The sequence below is a fragment of the Pipistrellus hanaki genome, assembly GCF_964339955.1.
Source record: "Pipistrellus hanaki genome assembly, chromosome: 7".
NCBI classification, from domain to species: domain Eukaryota; kingdom Metazoa; phylum Chordata; class Mammalia; order Chiroptera; family Vespertilionidae; genus Pipistrellus; species Pipistrellus hanaki.
Genome location: NC_140509.1, coordinates 11,135,997 through 11,155,226, shown reverse-complemented (window position 1 = coordinate 11,155,226; position 19,230 = coordinate 11,135,997). Strand labels below are relative to the sequence as shown.

The window sequence follows — 19,230 nt, the reverse complement described above, 5'->3', positions numbered from 1 at the left end:
TTCCTCTCATCATTTACCTCTCAGCCTAAATACCACCTCTGACTACCCGAATGGTCAGCAAATTGCGTCTCGCGAGCTACATCCGAGGTTTGCTGCTCTGTTGACTAATGAGTTTGCCAACCACTGGACTACCCTAATATAGAAACTCTCACCCTATAATTCTTCTTTTTTAAACCATTACACCCATTTATTTCCTTTGTAGAATGTATAATCTATAATTATTCATTTGTCTATCCCATTAACATGGAAATTCCAGAAGGACAGCTACTATGTCTTATTTACCTGTATTTTTGGTACCCAGACGTTCCTGACATTACAACTTCTACCTAATTCATAACTTCTATCTCCCACTTTCATCTACACTTGGTGAGAAAAAATGGAAAACCTTTACTACTTGCTCCTCAGGGGTTAGAGGTGAGTCAAATAATCGTTTCTAAAGGAGGTGGCACAAAGTTAGTATTCTGGTGAATCTCAGAATGATGGACATCAGTGCATGGGGCACTGTCATTCAAGAACAGGAATGTTATGTAAGTACTAAATGATATAGGGCCAGAGCAATTTCTGTTGGGTAGGCCTAACTGGACTGAAAGGTGAAGAATTGGTTTTTGCACCCTCTGTACCTATTATAGTGAGTGTCACAGAGTAGGTACTCAAAAACATGTTTAATGAACAAGTTTCTTTTTCAAATTAGGCAAATAAGCATGAGCTTAATACATGGCAGGAAATAAACACTCATTCCTACCTCACAGGACCAAAATGCATTACTGGCATGGGAAGGTGCTTTCTAAATTATATTTGATATGCACACATGAGGCCCTTTACATTGTTAGAAGAGACAACCTGAGAAATACTTTATTTTGAAATAAAATACAAACATGCAAAGTTAAAATGAGCTGTTTTTCTGTTTCTGAACATTGAGTCAACAGGATGTGAGACTGGACAGAATGGCAGCTACTGACCAAGACCTAGCTTGTCAGAACTAGTCTGAGTGACACTGAAAGAATGATCCTTTAGTTTCCCTTTTAAGGTATCCCAGGACCCTTTCTATCACAAACCCTCAGAAGCCCAGACCACTCCACCTTGCTTCCCTACAATGGTCACTCACGCTCGATGATGTCACTAATGTAATAACTGAAAATGTGGGCCAGTTTGTCCAGATCATCTTCTGGCTTGCAGGTCAGGCTGAACCTGTCCATTAATGCTGTAAACCCTAACCAACAAAGCAGAATTTATTAAGTTAGCTGAAGACCCTAAACTTTTATTCCTCCACATATCAGACCAGGGTGAAGGAAGCGGATGTCTTGGGCTTAAGCAATTCCATCATCCTTTAAGGTGGTGGGCAGGCAGAAGACTGCTGCCTCTGGGGAAGTCCGGGGCCACTGCTCCAGGAGCTGCAGATGGTGAAGCCACCCGAAAGCCCCTTTCATCGGCAGCCAGCTTCCCCTCCCACCATTCTCTAAGGCCCCCTGGCCAAGGGACCCACAGGATTTCTCCCCACGTGAGACAGGCAGCACAAGGGGAACATACTCTCTGGAGAACTCTTATTTTGAACTCTTGGAACCATCTTCATACCCATGACACCTACACTCCCTAAACACCCGTTAACTGGGCAGACTCTCAATGTAGCTGGTCCACATACTTGTAGACCAAAAGAATGAACTGAGCAAATACAGTAAGTGGGCGAGGGAGAGTACTTATTGGAAAATGCTCGGTACTAGGAGGATCTGGGGTCTCAAAGTCGGCCGTGTGGCCCCGGACAAGTGCTTTCCCCTTTGAGTCTCAATTTCCTCCTTTGTGAAGAGAACCCCTGGGCTAAGCCAGATCATCCCTAACGGGGTCCTCCTGCTCTGAAACGGTGATTCCCCGGATGGCTGGCGGTGAAAGCGGCTCCCGGACTGAGGCCCAACGGCCGCCGGCGGGGCGGGCTGGGAGCGGCGCGCCGGCCCTTCCCTCACCCGTCACGTGGACGCCCAGGAGGACGCCCTGGGCCGAAGCCAGCTTGGGCTCCGGTGCCAGCGGTTTCCTGAAGACCAGCAGGTTGGGAAGTAGCTCCGCCAACCGGGCCTCCACCGGCCACCAAAGTGGCGCCCTCAACCGGTCGCAGGTCGCCATGACGGCGAGCGGTGTTGCCCGCCGACCTACCGGAAACAATGGCCCCCCCCCCCAGTAGCAGCCAATTAGCATGGCGGTCCTGGAGGCCCCGCCCACCAACCAATCAGTGTGGGCTTCCCCGTGGCAGCGCCAATCAAAAGCGGTACCGCCCACCCGCCTGCCCTAACCCTGGCTTCCGGGGCAGCTGAGAGCAGGGCTTTCAAACATGCAACGCCCTCGTTTTTTTCCGTGAAATATGATAGTGAAGATGCTTTTACAACAAAAAAGATCTGGGATAAGGATTAGTGGATGGTCTTTGCGTCATATCAGAGGTAGAAACGGGTCATCTCTGAACTTCTAAGGACAAGTTCCTTAGGCATCTGGCTGAAGCAAACTCAGGATGGCTTTTAAATTAAAATTACATTAAGGCTATTTTACTGTTGGCCCATTTCAATTGTTAGGGGAGAGATTCTTATACGATATTTCTGAGGCCTGCCAGGGTTGACCAATTGGGTCTCTCTTGGGAGAGATCCTTGTGGCTGTTTTTCTCTTAATTCCTGACTTGTAGGATAATGATGTACTTAAGTTTCCAATCTGTTGCTCAGATTCATAGAGAACACAAAGCAATACAACTATGAGTACGTTGTGGATTTTTAACAATGAGAAAAGTATTTTTGTCTTTCCTGCAGAAATAAAAATGAAACATTTTTATTTTCACTATAGTTCTACAACAACTAATAATCAATGCCATTTTGGCGGGCTAATTCTATTCAAGGAATTCTTCTTTGCATTTTGATAACACTTCCTGTAAGACCAAAATATATTATCAACCTACAGAGGACAGAAAATACCTGTCAGCAGGATGGGAAGGCCAAAAGGGAAGGAAAAGAGATTTAAGGAAGGAGATAGGTAAGAGGCCTGGACACTACGTATGTCTTTTCTATAGAGATCAATTTCAACATTATAAACAACCTAGAACCAAGAATATTTAGACTTCTCAAAATTCAAATTACTTTTTCATAAATTTATTTTTAAAAATAACAGTTGCAATGACATCAATGATTAGATCACCTGTACTCCCCTACCGCTGAGGAGAAAATATATATAATTGAGTCCCCAAGGAAAATCAAGACATTATTATCAGGCACTCAATAGCCAAAAATGTTGTTGGTCCAGTGATATACACACTGACATGTTCAATGTACCAATACAATTAAAATATATACAATTATCCTGCAAAAAAAAAACACACCAAAAAACAAAACATTCATGAAGTGAAGTAACTATGTATTAAACCAATTATTCACTCATCCATTCACTCTTTCTATATCTAAGTCACCACTACAGTCAAAAGGAAAAATGAATAAAAGGATTTCTAGCAACAAATAAAAAATCCAAACTTTAATCGCCCCCACCCCCACTTTGTGGGTTATTATGGTGTGCTAAAAATGACCACAATAAAAGGGCCATGAATTAGCTGAAATGCAATGACAACTGAAGCATTTAATTTTAAGCAAAACTCAAATGCATGAAAAAATTCTGAAACAATGAGGCTGGAATTATTATGTACAAACTTACAGATACAAATAAATAGCATTTTTGAAATATTGGCTTAAGTACTAGAAATTAGGTCTGAGGAATCTCTTTCTGAACTCTGCACCCTTAAAGATTCCTAAACAAACCTAGGGATATACATTTCCCATTGTTTTTAGTAATCTGTCATTTGACAAATTTGGGGATTACTGGATAAAGTTAACATATAAAACTCATGTTATGAGCCAGAAGTTTCTAGTGAGTCTACCAAAGAATAAGTCCTCCATTCTGACATCTGGAAGCCAGGAGATGATTCGATTCCAGGAATTAGAAATATATTTCACTTCCTGCTTTCTTTGCATAGCTCTGTACCTCTATTTAGACCATTACAATGCTTATGATGTTTTCTTTAGAGAGTGAGATATTTTTTCTCTTTTAATGCAATTAGAGTAAAATATAAAAAGAGCTAATCTTTATTCTTGGTACCTAAGTCAGAAAGAATTAAGTTTTCCTTCTTTGCTCCCAGGTAGGCAGAAACTCACAACCCATTCTGGGAACTGTAGCCCAATTCCTTACACTATAGGCATCTCTAGTTCCAGTCTGTAATTTGTCCCCAAAATGTAGATGCAATGTGAAAACCTTGCTGTACAAGGCATGTGGAGAAAGGGGGAAGCAAATGGAAGCTGGCACCAACTAGTCAGCTGCCATGGGAAACATGAGAATGTCTGTTTTCTGGGGCCAGCACAAAGCTCTTGCACGAGTGAAGCCAATATCTACGTTTTTAAGTCTAGGAGGTAACCTGGAGAACATCCAGGACAGCTTGATTGAACAGTGCTTTCCAGAAAGTGTCAAAGACCAAATTTCAGACTTCTCTTTCAGTTGTTAAAAAGATTATAATGTAAATGAGTCTCTTCATCTTAATGATCCATCCCAGGCATCCATCAACTGAAGACATCATGCTATATGACAACACATGGGCATATATATGTATATACCTCTCTCTCTTCTTCTTCTAGGCTGAAACACACACAAACCCTTCTATTTTCCAAATGCTGTCACCAAGCTTATGACTGAAAATCTCTATTTTGCCTCTCTGTTTAGGAGTTACTACAAATGTCCTCAGCACTTCAGCATAGTTGTATTGTTTTGTTCTCTACTTAGGAAAGGAAGTTTCAAAGTCCAATACCTTCTAAACTGTCTTATAAGCAGCCATAATAAGAACTATGGTCCAGATGACCTGTCAACAAATTGACAAGCAGACCACAACTGGCCAAAACGAAAGAAGATTCAGCAATTATTTTTAGTGCTTGATTCTTTTATCATTCTATCCCTCAAATTAGCTTTTTCTTGGCTTGGAGTCCAAAAATACCAACCTATCCTCTTGGCAGACAGAGATTCTTATATTACCACAGATTAGATGAATGTATCTCAGAGAATTTATTATTTCCATATTATGAGATTGAACTTCCATGCCTGGAAGTCATCTCTGAATACAGTATCCATTCACTTAGCCTGAGATGGTGTTTAGATTCCATGGGAAGGAGTGGGCTGCAGCTTCCCGGATTGTAGGTTAGCTTGAGAAGGTTTTTCTCCCCTGCTCAGACGGCTGGCTGGCTTCCCCAGTCAACATCTAAGTGCTGTGTGTGGTACTGTTGGGCTGGCATGAGTCCCTTGCATCATCCTAGTCCATGAAACGTCAATGACATCAACAGTCTAAAATAGGTCCGGACTGAAAGGGTGAGACAAAGCCTTGCAACTTCAATTTGCCAGACACTGCTGCAATTATAATACCAAGCCACTTTGAAAAACTAAGTGGGTTTCTGTCCTGTAGAAAAGGGCAGAATGTGATCATCAGTGTCCCATTGGAAGAAGTGATCAATTTCCTGGAACAGTGGTGAGGAACATGACCTTGATCATCTCCATCACATGGCCTGGGGTTAGGACACTCGGATGATTTGTGTCATTGCTTCTTCCTCTGCTTGGCTTGGATCCTAGAGACAAAGAAAGCATAATAATGATTAAAGTACTTTGCAAAAGCAACAGAAACTGTGGCTCTCACTACTTTATCACGGAGGGTATACATACAACTTTGCCAAGAAAATCAAAGGTCTGCTTGCAAGTCTGCATAAATGGATTAAAATGCAGCTCTATTTGGAAATGAGACAATAAACCTTATTCTTAAAAGGATTAAACATCTGATGTGGCCTGGCACTCCATTACTGAACATTCCAGAGTTCATAGCATACCTATGTTGTGCTCTACCTTTGGTGTTTAAGGGTCCTTAGACGTGGCTAAGAAAAAGACCTAAAGAAGCCATGTCATGCTATATATTTTTTTAAATATATTTTTATTGATTCCAGAGAAAGATAGAAACATCAATGATGAAGTAGAATCATTGATTGCCTGCCTCCTGCATATCCTGCAATGGGGATTGAGCCCACAGCTCAACCATGTAACCTGACTGGGAATCGAACAGTTACTTCCTGCTTCATAGGTCGATGCTCAACCACTGAGCCAGGCCAGTCGGACATGCTGTATATATACAATGAGTGGCCAGATTATTATGATCCTTGAACGCATAATAATCTGGCCACTCAGTGTATATCCTATATAATAAAAGGCTAATAGTCAAATTGTCCCCTTGACCAGGAGTTCAACCAGCAGGCAGGCCAGCCAACCGCCCATGTTCCCTCCCTCTGGCCAGGCTGGCCGGACCCCACCCATGCACGAATTCATACACTGGGCCTCTAATATATATATACTGAGTGGCTAGATTACTATGTGTTCAGAGATCATAAATAATCTGGCCACTCACTGTATAGATATATTTTTGGTCATTATTTTCTGCTCATTATATTTAAATGCTGAGCACTTAGCAGAGCTAAGTGACACTGGGATTTATTTACTTTGATGCACTTTGTTAAAAGGTTACAGCGTAACCTAGAGGTTACAAATAAACCGGATGTCCAGATGGGTATAAGTGATTTGCCTGGACTAGAATCAATAAGTTACTCAGGAGCCTAGCAAGAACTAACTCCCAAATCTCTTGGTACCCATTTAATATTCTTTTCACTAAACTCTGCCTCCTGCTTCTCACAACCTACAGTGTTAAGACAAGGATTTGTCTGTGGAAGCTTTCTGCAATACTCCATAGTAACCACCTTCAGTTCTTTCACACCACAGCACTGAAGTCTCAATTAGCATGATCCAAGGATAAGCTGAAAGATTTCTGAAGGAGGTAGGCCTGGAGCTTGGACTTCATTAATGAATGAGAATACTAATAGTATTTACTGAGCTCTCACATGCACTAGGCTAAGTAGGTGCCTAATGTGACTTACTGCATGACATTCTCACATTCTTGTGAAGTATCAATAGCACCCCATTTTACAGGTGAAGAAAACTGAGGCTAAAAGAGGCTAAGTAACTTGACTGATGTCATATTGTTAGAACACAGAATTAGGAGAGTTACTTGGGTGAAAAGCTTTACAAATTGGTTATATTGAAAACAAAGGTCTTAATGGCAGAAGAACAAAAAATGAACACTATAGCAAGAGCATAAAAATTAAGGAGTAGGAGGAAATGAAGTCAGAGGTAGGCAGGAGCTAGATCATTCAGGACCTTGTTAGCCAAGATAACACTTTAAATTTTAGTCTTAAGTGCAAATGAGAAAGGGCAGGAGTAGAAGAAATTTAAGCAAGATGGTGATGTGATATAATATACATTTAAAAAGATCACACTAAAATATGGCTAATGGACCATAGCAGCGCAAGAATGAAAGAAGGGAGACCAGTAGGCAGCTATTATATTAAATAAACCAAAAGAGAGAGGATTAGACTAGGCTGACATTTGGAAGGGAAAAAAGTAAACTGATTCAGATTACATTTTAGAGGTAAAATGAAGAGTTGGATAATTCTAGTAACTGGTAGATGGACATATTGAGATGAGTGGTTGAAGCATTAAAAACAAACAAACCAAGAGTTCTATTTAATATATATTGACTCAGAAATGTCAATACAATAAAATCAGTAGAATTAGATGTAAGAACCCGTTACAGAATAAGTTATGGAATTTCACTGCCTGGGTTTGAATTTCAGTTGTTTCATTTTATAAAGTACTAGTGTTCTGGTGCATGGATTCGTGAACATTGAAAAAAAAATTAATTAGAAGAAATATTTTAATATAATTATTTGTGTCTGGCTAATGAAAATAGGATTCTACCAAGTCTCCTATCTACCCTGTTTCCCCGAAAATAAGACAATATCTTATATTAATTTTTTTCTCCCAAAGTTGCGCTAGGTTTTATTTTCAGGGGATGTCTTATCTTTCCATGCACTAGGTCTTATTTTCGGAGGATGTCTTATTTTCGGGGAAACACGGTACCTACTCCAGGACTTCTGAGGATAAAATGAGATGAAGCATGGGAAAATGCTTCACAAATATTTGGTTGAACTATAAAATGTTTGCATTTGGCTATAAAGCAAGTTGTGTTCCTGGCTGGGAAACTCCAAGGCTAGTCGCTAGGGAGAGGAAGCGAGGCTTTGCTACGTGACATAATTACAAGGCGCTCAGAGCAACAGTTTCTGGGCTGGGACATGGGCTGCATTTGCCACTACAGAGTCTTGGCAGCCATAGGCTGAGATTTGGTGGGGTGTCACTCCAGGGTGGTGCTGGGGCTTGTGTCCCACTTGGGGGAAGCCAAGTGTTGGTTTATCGGCACCAGATCCGTAGTGCTGTTTATTTTTAAATGGCCAGTGCACATCATAGCTATTGGTTGGACAGACACTTAGCCTTTTATATATAGATTTTACCTTAGGCAAACTTTAATCTGTCTAAACCTTTGTTTCAACTATAAGATTTTTATTTCCTGGAGCTTTAGGTTGCTGTCAAGATTCAGTTGGGGGGAAAAGCTTAGACAATGCAAAAGATTCCACCTGAGAAAATACTAAGTAACAAGTCTTCTTACCTGCATATGAGGACTATCCTTTTCTTTCGGAGAGAAAAATCGCCCACCTTCACCACGCTTCCGTGCCATGGCATGACGGTGCCGAGACTCATGCAGATATTTCTAAAACCAGAAATAAACTACTTAACTACTAGCTAGAACCAGCATAGTTACCTAATTCCATCTTCAATAGTTCAAAAAAGCAATGATCAAAGCCACCAGAGGCACTTATGACTTTGAATTATGGAGAAAGCTTTAGAGAAAACACTGGATAGCTAACCATATATAACTATCATAAGAAGTAAATGCTAAATAAATATAATAAAAAAGACTCCCCAAAGATATCCCATAGATAACTATCTCTTAATATATATATCCTCGGGGGGTGGGGGGGATGTTAAAATATGTACACAGGTAATAATTTAATAAAAAAATGTAAAAGAAAAAAAAAGAAAAATCAGTAAAATAATAATACCTGGAAAAAAAAGAAAAAAAAAATATATATCCTCTCCTTTGTTTTAATAACAGGCTAAATTTTTGTTGGGCAAATGGCTGCTTAGTAAAAACACTGCATTTCTTTGCTTTATTTACAGGTAACTGGCCATGTAATTACATTTCGGCCAATGAGCCTGGCTGGTGTGGATCAGTGGTTGAGCATCGACCTATATGAACCAGAATGTCATGGTTTGATTCCTGGTCAGAGCACATGACCAAGTTGCGTGCTAGATCCCCAGTGTGGGGTGTGCAGGAGGCAACTGATCAGTGATTCTCTCTCATCATTGATGTTTCTCTCTCTCCTCCTCTCTGAAATCAATAAAAATATATTAAAAAACAAAAAAGCAAACCAGCTATCTATCTTCAGTTGTTTGGAAAGTTCTCAAGGAAACAAACCATATAAAAGGTTTAACTTATTCCTAAAGTAGAACATACCCTTCTTTCCTTTGGAATTTTCCCTTCTGCCTCTAGTTTGGCTCGGGCTTGCCTTCTCTTAAGTATGCGGTGATACTGTTTGGCATTCACATAGAGAGGCTCTTCTTCGAGCATCTCTGCCCCAGGTAGAGGGATTCTTTGGATAGCAGGCACAGACCCAGCACCAGGCACCATCTGTGTTGAGAGAAAACCAGTTTATTAAATAGTGACATAAAGTATAGACATAGGAAACAGTTTCTTAAACTGTGGTAATCTATTTTACAGGGCATTCAGTTAAATGCACTTCCTGGAGAACACTTACATTAAATGCGTTTTAAACAAACATTACAAATCTATCAATTGGGGGCCTAGGAGCCACACTTAGAAATAACATAATCTGGTCCAAATTCTTGTCCATGCATGGCTCCATTCTCTAGGAATGTCTGCTGCCATCTAGTCATCCAGACAGTAATCATCTATATATATGACAGGCTAACATGCAACGTGTCCCCATGGGAGTTGGAGTAGGAGACTGGGAGTTCTACCACTTGCTATGACGTGTGCTGACCACCAAGGGACAGTGCGGAAATGAAGGAAGGCCCCAGACAGCAGCCAGGGAAGGGAGGCTGAAAGCCAGCAGGCCCCAATCAGCCCTGACCACTGGCTAGGCTTATGGAGCCTACCTGTGCACTAATTTTGTGCACCAGGACTATTGTGTGACAATATGGTAAAACAGTTCAATGGAAAATTGGTAAATTTACCAAGTGCTACTTAATGCCTACAGTTATACAACTAATTTAGTTAACTTATTATATAATTTAAGACTAATTTTTCTAAATAAACAAAAATGAAACACTGTACTAAATGTATGAGACAAGTCTCCTTAGCTACACTCCCTTCCCAACGTTAACTTTGAATGTCTGTATTGTTTCTTCTGGTAGTTTCCTCCTCTCTGTGCAGGCTTCTGCTACTCAATTCTTAATTTATCCATTTTAGATACTATTTACAGATATTCTATTTAGACATAAGAGGATTTAGCTTTCACATACCACCCAACTTTCCTTCTCTATCTTCTCACTGTATTTATATCACACATTTAATCTGATTAATCACTACTATATCTCCAGCACCAAGAATAGTACCTCGCACTAATAGGTCCTCACAATGAATTATAGTTCACTGTAATCTATACTAATAAAAGAGTGATATGCTAATTAGACCAGATATCTTCTGAAAGCCATGGTGAGGGGGGAGAGCTTGAGGCAGTGACAGTTAAGGGCGATCAGGCTGGCAGGGGAGGGCAGCTAGGTGCAATCATGTCAGCACATGGCAGTTAGGGGGCAATCAGGCTGGTAGGCAGAGGCAGTTAGGGGCAATCAGGCTGGCAGGGGAGCAGTTAGGGGGTGATCAGGCCGGCAGGCAGAAGCGGTTAGGGACGAGCAGGCAGGCAGTCAGGTGACTGGTTAGGAGCCAGCAGTCCTGGATTACAAGAGGAATGTCCAATAGGATCAGGCCTAAACTGGCAGTTGGACATTCCACGAGGGATCCCAGATTGGAGAGGGTGCAGATCAGGCTGAGGGATCCCCCCCACCTCCTGTGCACAAATTTCGTGCTCCGGGCCTCTAGTGTTTATTATAAAAATAGGTCTCTGTAAGTGTCTTAAGGATCAAGTTCAATGCCAAGAGGTCAACATTATTAACAAGCTTTATGAGAGACATCAAATTGCAAGTTTAAGAATTTTGCAAAGACAGATACGTAGGAAAAGAAATTACAGATGAGAACAGTGAGCTGAAGAATTAATATTCTTACCATGACCATCCCTCCTGAATTGACCACATTGCCTGCCACTGGCAGTGTCACAGTGACAGTCCCTTGTCCACTGCTGGTTGTATTGGTGTTGGCTCCTGTCTGAACAATCTGTGCTCCCGCCAAACTCGCCGCTGGGATGGTGATCATGCCTGAAACAGGGACTGTAACTTTAAGAAAATAAAACATAAAACAAAAAACAGGTACACAGAAAGAAGGGAACACAGTTAGTTCCTCTTCTATCTGGCACACACTCAATCACCTTGGAAAAACTAAACTGCATAAGTGGGGGGAAAGCACTCACCCTCTCTGCCTGGTTCACTATATAAAACCCATGTAATCACAATCTTTGAAACCCAATTAATTTTCTTGGTTCTAGCTTTGAATAAATCTATCCTTGAAATGGATACTTTCCTTGGCATTACAATAATAGTTTTCAACAGGTGGCGAGACAGTTTGGAGTCTTCCACTTCTATGGGTCAGTCTGACTATAGCTATGCCCAGTTTTTGTACATATGGACAATCTGCTTCACGATAGAAATTTTATAAGCGTATAAATTGTTCATCCTAAATTGACAAGGAATCAGCCAGTTGCAGGCCTAAAGCTTAAACCATGCATTCCTAGTCCCCAAACTATCAACAGCAGCACCGAGGAGAATGTGTTTACCATTTTCTGAGTTCCTGCCAGTGCTCAATCCAGTTCAGGCCCTCTCCTGAGTCATAACAAAAGCACAGTTACTGCATCCACTGGATTTTACATACTGGTAACTCTTAATCATAAGTCAAACCTTTAGTCATGGAATCAGTTAGATATCCTCTTTAGATTTATCTATCTGACAAATGCTTCCAAAAGCTCTTCAGTTCAGTTTGAGCCATATCCTCCTCTTTGAAATACATTCTTCTCTCAAGCCATATTTCATCCCTCCCTTCTGTGTGCATGATTTATTCCTAGAACATACCTCCATAAGGATTCTGCACTACATTTTTTTGTTCACATGTATGTCTCTCTTATTAGACTAGAGTTTCTTTGAGAAGCTCTTCTTTCTTAGCAAAGTTCTACATACATAATAGGCACATAATAAGTATTTTTGGAATAAATTAACAAAAAAGTGGCCCTGATAAAAATACACCTAAGCAACAACTTCTATTTCCAATCTTCTATTTAGAAAGTGTTAAGTAGAAGATTAAAGCTTATATAATCCTTATGAGCAGTCCTTTTTAAAAAATTATTTTTCAACTACAGTTGACATACATTATTATTCAGGTGTACACCCAAGTAATTAGACATTACATAACTTACTAAGTGATCATCCCCATAAACCTCAATCCTATCTGACACCATACATAGTTATTAGGATATCACTGATTATATTGCCTATGCTATATTTTACATCCTCTTTTAACCACTACTTAGGGATTCCTCCAAATGGAATGAACATTGATCATGTAGTGGTGACAAGGACCTAATAACAATCAATGAAGACTTAAGAGAAAATCTTTTTTGTTCAAAAATATATCATGTAGAGATCACAAAATTCCTGAAGCATAATTTGTTCAAGGGATAAAGATGAATCCCCCAAAAGTAGACAGAAATGAATGGGCATACTTACCTTGCTGGAGAATGGTACCGTCTGCATTAACTGGCTGATAAACAATGGTCTGCCCTTCAGCAGTCTGTGCCACTTGCTGCCCCTGGACAGCAATTTGCTGCTGTGTCTATTGGAAAAATTGTAACACATTTTAAGAGACTCTAAAATATCACAAAAGGCCATGTAGTCTTTTTCTTTTTAAAAATCCTCATCCCAGGATGTAACTTGATTGATTTAGAGAAAGGGAGAGAGAAACACTGATGCAAGAGAAACATCAATCGGTTGGTTACCTCCTGTATGCATTCTAGCTGGGAATTGAACCCGAAATGCAGGCATGTGCTCTGATCAGAAATTAAACCTGCAACCTTTTGGTGTACAGGACAGTGCTCCAACCAATGGAGTCACCTGGCCAGGGCTGGTCTTTTTTTTTTTTTTAAATACACACACACACACACACACACACTTTTCTCTGTGTAGATTTTAGAATTTTATTCCTCCCGGTCTCTATTGCCTCTGACTACAAAGAAACAGTGATTTAAACCCTTTGCGCCCTTTTATTTTTTAAAATTTTATTATTTTAAAAAAATAAATCTTTATTGTTCAGATTATTAGTTGTTCCTTTTTCACCCCATAGCTCCCCTCCACATGGTTCCCACCCAACCCCTTTCCGCCCCCACTGTCCTCATCCATAGGCGTACAATTTTATCCAGTCTCTTCCCACACCCCTCCAAATTCTCTTTCCCCCCAAGAATTGTTGGTCCACTCCCTTTCTATGTCCAATTCTATTATATTCATCAGCTTTTTATTCACTTGATTTTTAGATTCACTTGTTGATAGATATTTGTTGTCACTTTGTTCATAATTTTTAACTTTACCTTTTTCTTCTTCTTCCTCTTTGTAAAGAATACCCTCAGCATTTCATATAATACTGGTTTGAAGGTAATTAACTCCTTTAGCTTGAAGCTCTTTATCTGACCTTTAATTCTGAATGATAGTTTTGCTGGGTAGAGTAATCTTGGTTGTAGGTTCTTGGTATTCATCACTTTGAGTATTTCTTGCCACTCCCTTTTAACATGCATAGTTTCTGTTGAGAAATTGATGACAATTGTATGGGTACTCCCTTGTAGGTAACCGTTTTTCTATTGGTGCTTTTATTTTATTATTATTTTTTTATTGCTGCTTTTAATATTCTTTGTCTTTTGTCCTTGGCATTTTAATTATGTCTTTGTATGGTCCTCTTTGGATTTCTTTTGTTTGGGGTTCTCTGCGCTTCCTGGACTTGTAGGTCTATTTCTTTCACCGGGTAGGGGAAGTTTTCTATTATTATTTCTTCAAATAGGTTTTTAATATCTTTCTCTCTTCTTCTAGCAACCCTATAATTCGGATGTTGGTACACTTGAAGTTGTCCCAGAGGCTTCTTGCACTATCTTCATATTTTGAGATTCTTTTTTCATTTTTAGTTGGGTGTTTTTTTGATTCTTCGTATTTCAAATCTTTGACTTGATTCTTGGGATCCTCTAGTCTGCTGCTGGATCTCTGAATATTCTTTTTTTAAAAAATATTTCTTATTGATTTTTTACAGAGAGGAAGGGAGAGGAATAGTTAGAAACATTGATGAGAGAAACATCAATCAGCTGCCTCTTGCAAGTCCCCTACTAGGAATGTGCCATCAACCAAGGTACATGCTCTTGACTGGAATCGAACCTGGGACCCTTCAGTCTGCAGGCTGATGCTCTACCCACTGAGCAAAACTGGTCAGGGCTGAATATTATTCTGTATTTCAGTCAGTGTTTGCTTTATTTCTGATTGGTTCTTTTTCATATCCTTGAAGGTCTCACTATATTTCTTGGAGGTTTTTAGGTGATTTTAGAGTAACCTTATAACCATGGTTTTGACCAGTAGTTTGCTTTTCTCCATTTCTTTCATTTGTAACCTGTTTGTCTCCACATTTTGGCTGCTTCCCTGTGTTGATAGAGTGGCTTTGTGTGCTAGGTGTCCTATAGGGCCCAATGGCTCAGCCTCCTTAATTACCTGAGGTGGATACTCTTGGTGTACCCTTTTGTAGAGTGTGTGCAGTCTTGTGGTAATTAAGCCTTGATTGCTGTTGGTATCACTGGGAGGAATTGACCTCCAGACCAATTGGCTGTGAGGAGCATTTGTGTCTATAATGGGAGAACATCTGTGCTGGAGACACCTTCATGGAGCAGGAATTGCTTCAGTGGGGCTTTGGTGCTCACTGAGTCTGCCCCCCTGAGTGTGTCTATTATGGATATGAAGAGATGTAATCTGTATAGTCTCACTATGACCACTGGGTACACTGGCTCTTGGATCTCCAAGGAGTAGCAAAGTCAGCCACTGCCTGAGGCCATCCAGCAAGAGCTACAGAGAGGTCTGCAGATTCCTTCTCTTCCTTTGGGGTTTGGAGGTGCCCAGATGAGGTCCAGCTGTAAAACAATGCAAGCTGTTGGGCCTTCTTTTGGAAGCTCTGGTGCTCTCTGACCCAGTGGCAGTTGGTTAGGTTTTAGATCGCAAAAGGCCAGTTCATTCATATGCAAAAGCCTCTGAAAACAGCTAGGATGGGGTTGTAAAATGGATGGGGCAGGGTTTCAGGGAATCACCAGGGTGGAGCAAACAGCAAATGGCTACCATCAGCTTTGCCCTGAAGTGCTACAAGCACCTCTGAGAGTAAGCTGCCTTTGCGTTCCGGCCCCCGATGCCAGACAGTCCAGTTAGTTTCTCCCCGTATGAGTCTGGGCCCCCAGAGTCTCACCCAGAATTGGAGGTCAGAGCAGCCAGGAGCTTGTAACTCCCTCCTGATAGAAAAAGACACAGTGCACCCAGTTGCCAGCCCCTTTTGCATGCATCACCGCCAGACCTCTTAATGTGCTTTTTTCTTTCCTTCTAGTTGTAGAATTTCCACTCAGCCAGCATTCCCATGGCTCTGGATGATATTCGTTTTGTCTTTTAGTTGTAGTCTTGATATGATTTGTGCGCGGCAGCAAGTTCAGGTGTTTACCTATGTAGCTATCTTAGTTCTCTTTCTATATATATTTTTTATGGTTTTCTCCCTCATTTCTACTACATGTGAAATATATGGCTCAGCTATTTGACCCTTCTCAATCAGCTGTGCTGTGTTCAGAGCTAGTGGAATTACCTGGGTCTGGCCAGCAGTAACGGCTGTCTGGGGCTGCTGGATGATGATCTGCTGGGTTTGGCCCTGCTGGCCCTGCACTTGCACAGCCTGCCCACCCTGGATCTGGATCTGTCCAGGTGGGACCAACTGGATCTGTGGAAGACAATACAAAGAAAGGTTAGTACCCCTTTGACACTGGTATCATTTGGTCCTGGATTATTAGTTATCCACATTCCTCTACAAAGCGGAAAGTACTGTGAAGAGAAAAAAAACCAAAACAAAACTCCTGTTCTGCTTTTTTTGTTTGTTTGTTAATCCTCATCCAAAGGATATTTTTCCACTGACTTTTTAGAGTGGAAGGAAGGGGGAGAAACATCTATTAGTTTCCTCCCACACACGCCCCAACCAAGGCAAGGGATCAAGCCTGCAACCTAAGTACATGCCCTTGACCAAAATCAAACCCAGACCCTGTGGTCCACAGGCTGAGGCTCTATCCACTGAGCCAAACTGGCTAGGGCAGGATATGACATTTCTTAGCCCCTCCAGCAGCAGACCTTCGTTTTCCCTTCCAGGAGTGAGGTGGAAAAACCCTAGATCACCTTCTTGGATTCTTATTACCCAAGTGACCAAAAACACCGCGAGTTACATATCAGAGCTTAGCCAGTGAGCAGTCAGAAAAGACTTGTTAGATTCCACATATATTAAATTCCTCCAAAAAACATATTTCATTGATTTTTAGAGGGATGGAAGAGGGAGAGGGAAACATCAGTGATGAGAGAGAACCATTGATTGGCTGCCTCCCGCATACCCACACTGGGCATCAAGCCCGTAACCCAGGCATGTGCCCTTGGCCAGAATCAAAGCCGAAATGCCTCAGTCTACAGGCTGACACTCAATCCATTGAGCCAAACCAGCTAGGGTGCCAATAACTTTAAAAATGTTCCTACTCCTGAGCCAAGCAATTTCCCCACTCCAAAGTAACTACCCTAAGAATTCAACTGAAAATAAAACTATCATGCTCAAATAAATTTATAGTAACCTTAGCTATAAAAGCAAAAATAAAATAACGTAGGCAGGGCAGAGGTTTGCCGATTGATGTCTCTCTCACATCAATGTCTGTCTGTCTCTCATATTCCCTTCTACTCTCTCTAAAAATCAATGGAAAAAATAACCTCAGGTGAAGATTTGAAAACAAAACAAAACAAAAAACAAAACAAAGAAATGTGGAAAAATTAGAAGTCTGAATTGTTAAGCAGTGTGATCACGGCATTTTTCAACTTGTATTAAATTCCTCCAAAAATATTAAGACACCAATGTGATCACTTTAATTATTAAAAAAAAATCTATATAGTAAAAATTAATAGTTCTTCCTCATTCCCATTCCCATGCTAACAAACACATGTATTACATAGGGCTTTGGCTACTAATTACAAAGATAATATCACATAGTATATGTTTTCGTGCAAATTATTTTTTGCCAAAAGTACTTTAGTATTAACCACCATTCTATGTCAACAGTTTATTCTTTTTAACATACTGTTTCATATATGAATATCGTATGACTTATTCTTTTTAATAGGCATTCAAGTTACAATACAGCTTTATTTGGTAGCACAATGTTGCAATAAATGTATTTGTATATTTCTCCCTATATATCAATGCTTTTCATCCTATAGGTTTCTCAGAAGTGGGATAGGTTTATGTATTTAAGAGTAAGATGCCTTCCAAATGACATCAGAATTTGAAATTACCTACGGAATGAGTGTTTCCTTTCCTTCACACCCATTGTAGAACGGGATATAATAATTTTTTTTTTAATTTTGCCAAATTGATAGAAATCACTCTACTTTTAATATTTGCATGTAACATCTTACCTACTTCTGTTAATCTCTTCTACATGTTTTGTCTTTTTTACCTTTGTTTTCTGTTTTGGAATCAGTCTTTCCATTGGATTTATCTATTTTATTGATATCTCTCTCTTTTTTTTAAAATATATTTTATTGATTTTGTACAGAGAGGAAGGGAGAGAGATATAGAGCTAGAAACATTGATGAGAGAGAGTCATCGATCAGGTGCCTCTTGCACACCCCCTACTGGGGATATGCCCGCAACCAAGGTACATGCCCTTGACCGGATTCGAACCCAGGTCCCTTCAGTCCCCAAGCCGACGCTCTACGATTGAGCCAAACCGGTTTCAGCTATTTTATTGATCTCTTTAAAGAATCAGTTTTTATTTACTGTCTACATTTTTGTTGGTTTTCTTCTTCAGTAATTTTAACCTACTTTTTGCTCATTTTGTTCTTTTCCTAACTTCCTGTGATAAATATTATTAACTTATTTTCAATTTAAAAAAAGGCTATTAAATTTTGCTCCAAATATAGTGTATGGTATGTGTGATGGGTATGGGTTGAAATATCCTTTTTTCATTAGTTGCTAGATGACTTAAAGAAATGAAAAAGATAGCACTTCTAGCCAAAACAAGAATACCAAAAGAAGATTATAAATTTCCTCCCTTAATGACATAAAATGCCAACAATGCTCACCCAATGAATTACTTTTATAAAACTAGATTTCCATATTTTCACACTGATTCAAAAATCATGTCTAATTAGTCCTTACAGGGATGTACAATTTATGTCTAGTTCTGCTTTACCACTGGTACTACAAAGATGGACTACTGACTAAATGCAAAGAGAGGGTAGGAAGCAATTAAGTGCAACAATATCAATTATCAAACAGCTTATAATAACTATTCTTTTAAAAACCTCTGATATTCTGCCTAAACACTTTTCCATACCACTCACCTGCTGCAAACCCTGGGACCCAGATACAGGTACTTGCATGATGGTTTGACCTTGTCCACCAGGAACAGCCTGGACCATGATGGGTTGGCCAGTTGATGTGATTAACTGGCCTCCACTGACCTGCACCATTAATGGCTGCCCCTGGACCTAGAATGAAATAAAATGAGTACAATGAAATAACGTAAGACACAAAATGGTTTCTACTAAAAGACAATTACTGGAACTATTTTGCTGCCTTGCTAGAGGGGGGAAAGGCAGGAGAGCCTACTCCTACCCCACCCCCCAATAATAAGTCTAAAGTCCTATCTTCTTCAAGCATCTATGGTATTTTTAACTAGAGGCCAAGTGGAATACTTTAAAGTCAGACATAATGAAGTATATCCAGTCTTTGGGAAGTCTCAATAGATATAAGGCATTTGTCAC

At 40.2% G+C, this 19,230-nt stretch overlaps 2 protein-coding genes across 20 annotated transcripts in view; both read right to left on the bottom strand.

Moving 5' to 3' along the window:
* The window catches only part of LOC311625777 (adenylate cyclase type 10-like), a gene marked incomplete at its 5' end in the record, with an annotated part of 40,341 nt that extends 38,229 nt beyond the window's left edge, over positions 1-2,112 (bottom strand). Inside the window, 2 exon segments of the mRNA XM_084890367.1 lie at positions 1,106-1,210; positions 1,956-2,112. Of these exon segments, the coding sequence (XP_084746493.1) occupies positions 1,106-1,210; positions 1,956-2,112 (262 nt within the window).
* A 1,351-nt stretch (positions 2,113-3,463) lies between these two features.
* The window catches only part of NFYA (nuclear transcription factor Y subunit alpha), a 29,584-nt gene continuing 13,817 nt past the window's right edge, over positions 3,464-19,230 (bottom strand). For 10 of the 19 annotated variants that reach the window (XM_084890293.1, XM_084890296.1, XM_084890295.1 and 7 more), the window contains 7 exons: positions 18,808-18,954; positions 16,025-16,156; positions 12,892-12,997; positions 11,285-11,451; positions 9,497-9,670; positions 8,588-8,689; positions 3,464-5,615 (listed from right to left, as the gene is read on the bottom strand). In XM_084890293.1, coding sequence (XP_084746419.1) covers positions 5,562-5,615; positions 8,588-8,689; positions 9,497-9,670; positions 11,285-11,451; positions 12,892-12,997; positions 16,025-16,156; positions 18,808-18,954 — 882 coding nt within the window. In that variant the 3' untranslated portion in view covers positions 3,464-5,561. The remainder of the gene's footprint in view (positions 5,616-8,587; positions 8,690-9,496; positions 9,671-11,284; positions 11,452-12,891; positions 12,998-16,024; positions 16,157-18,807; positions 18,955-19,230) is intronic. The other 9 variants (XM_084890281.1, XM_084890284.1, XM_084890283.1 and 6 more) reach the window with 1 other exon arrangement.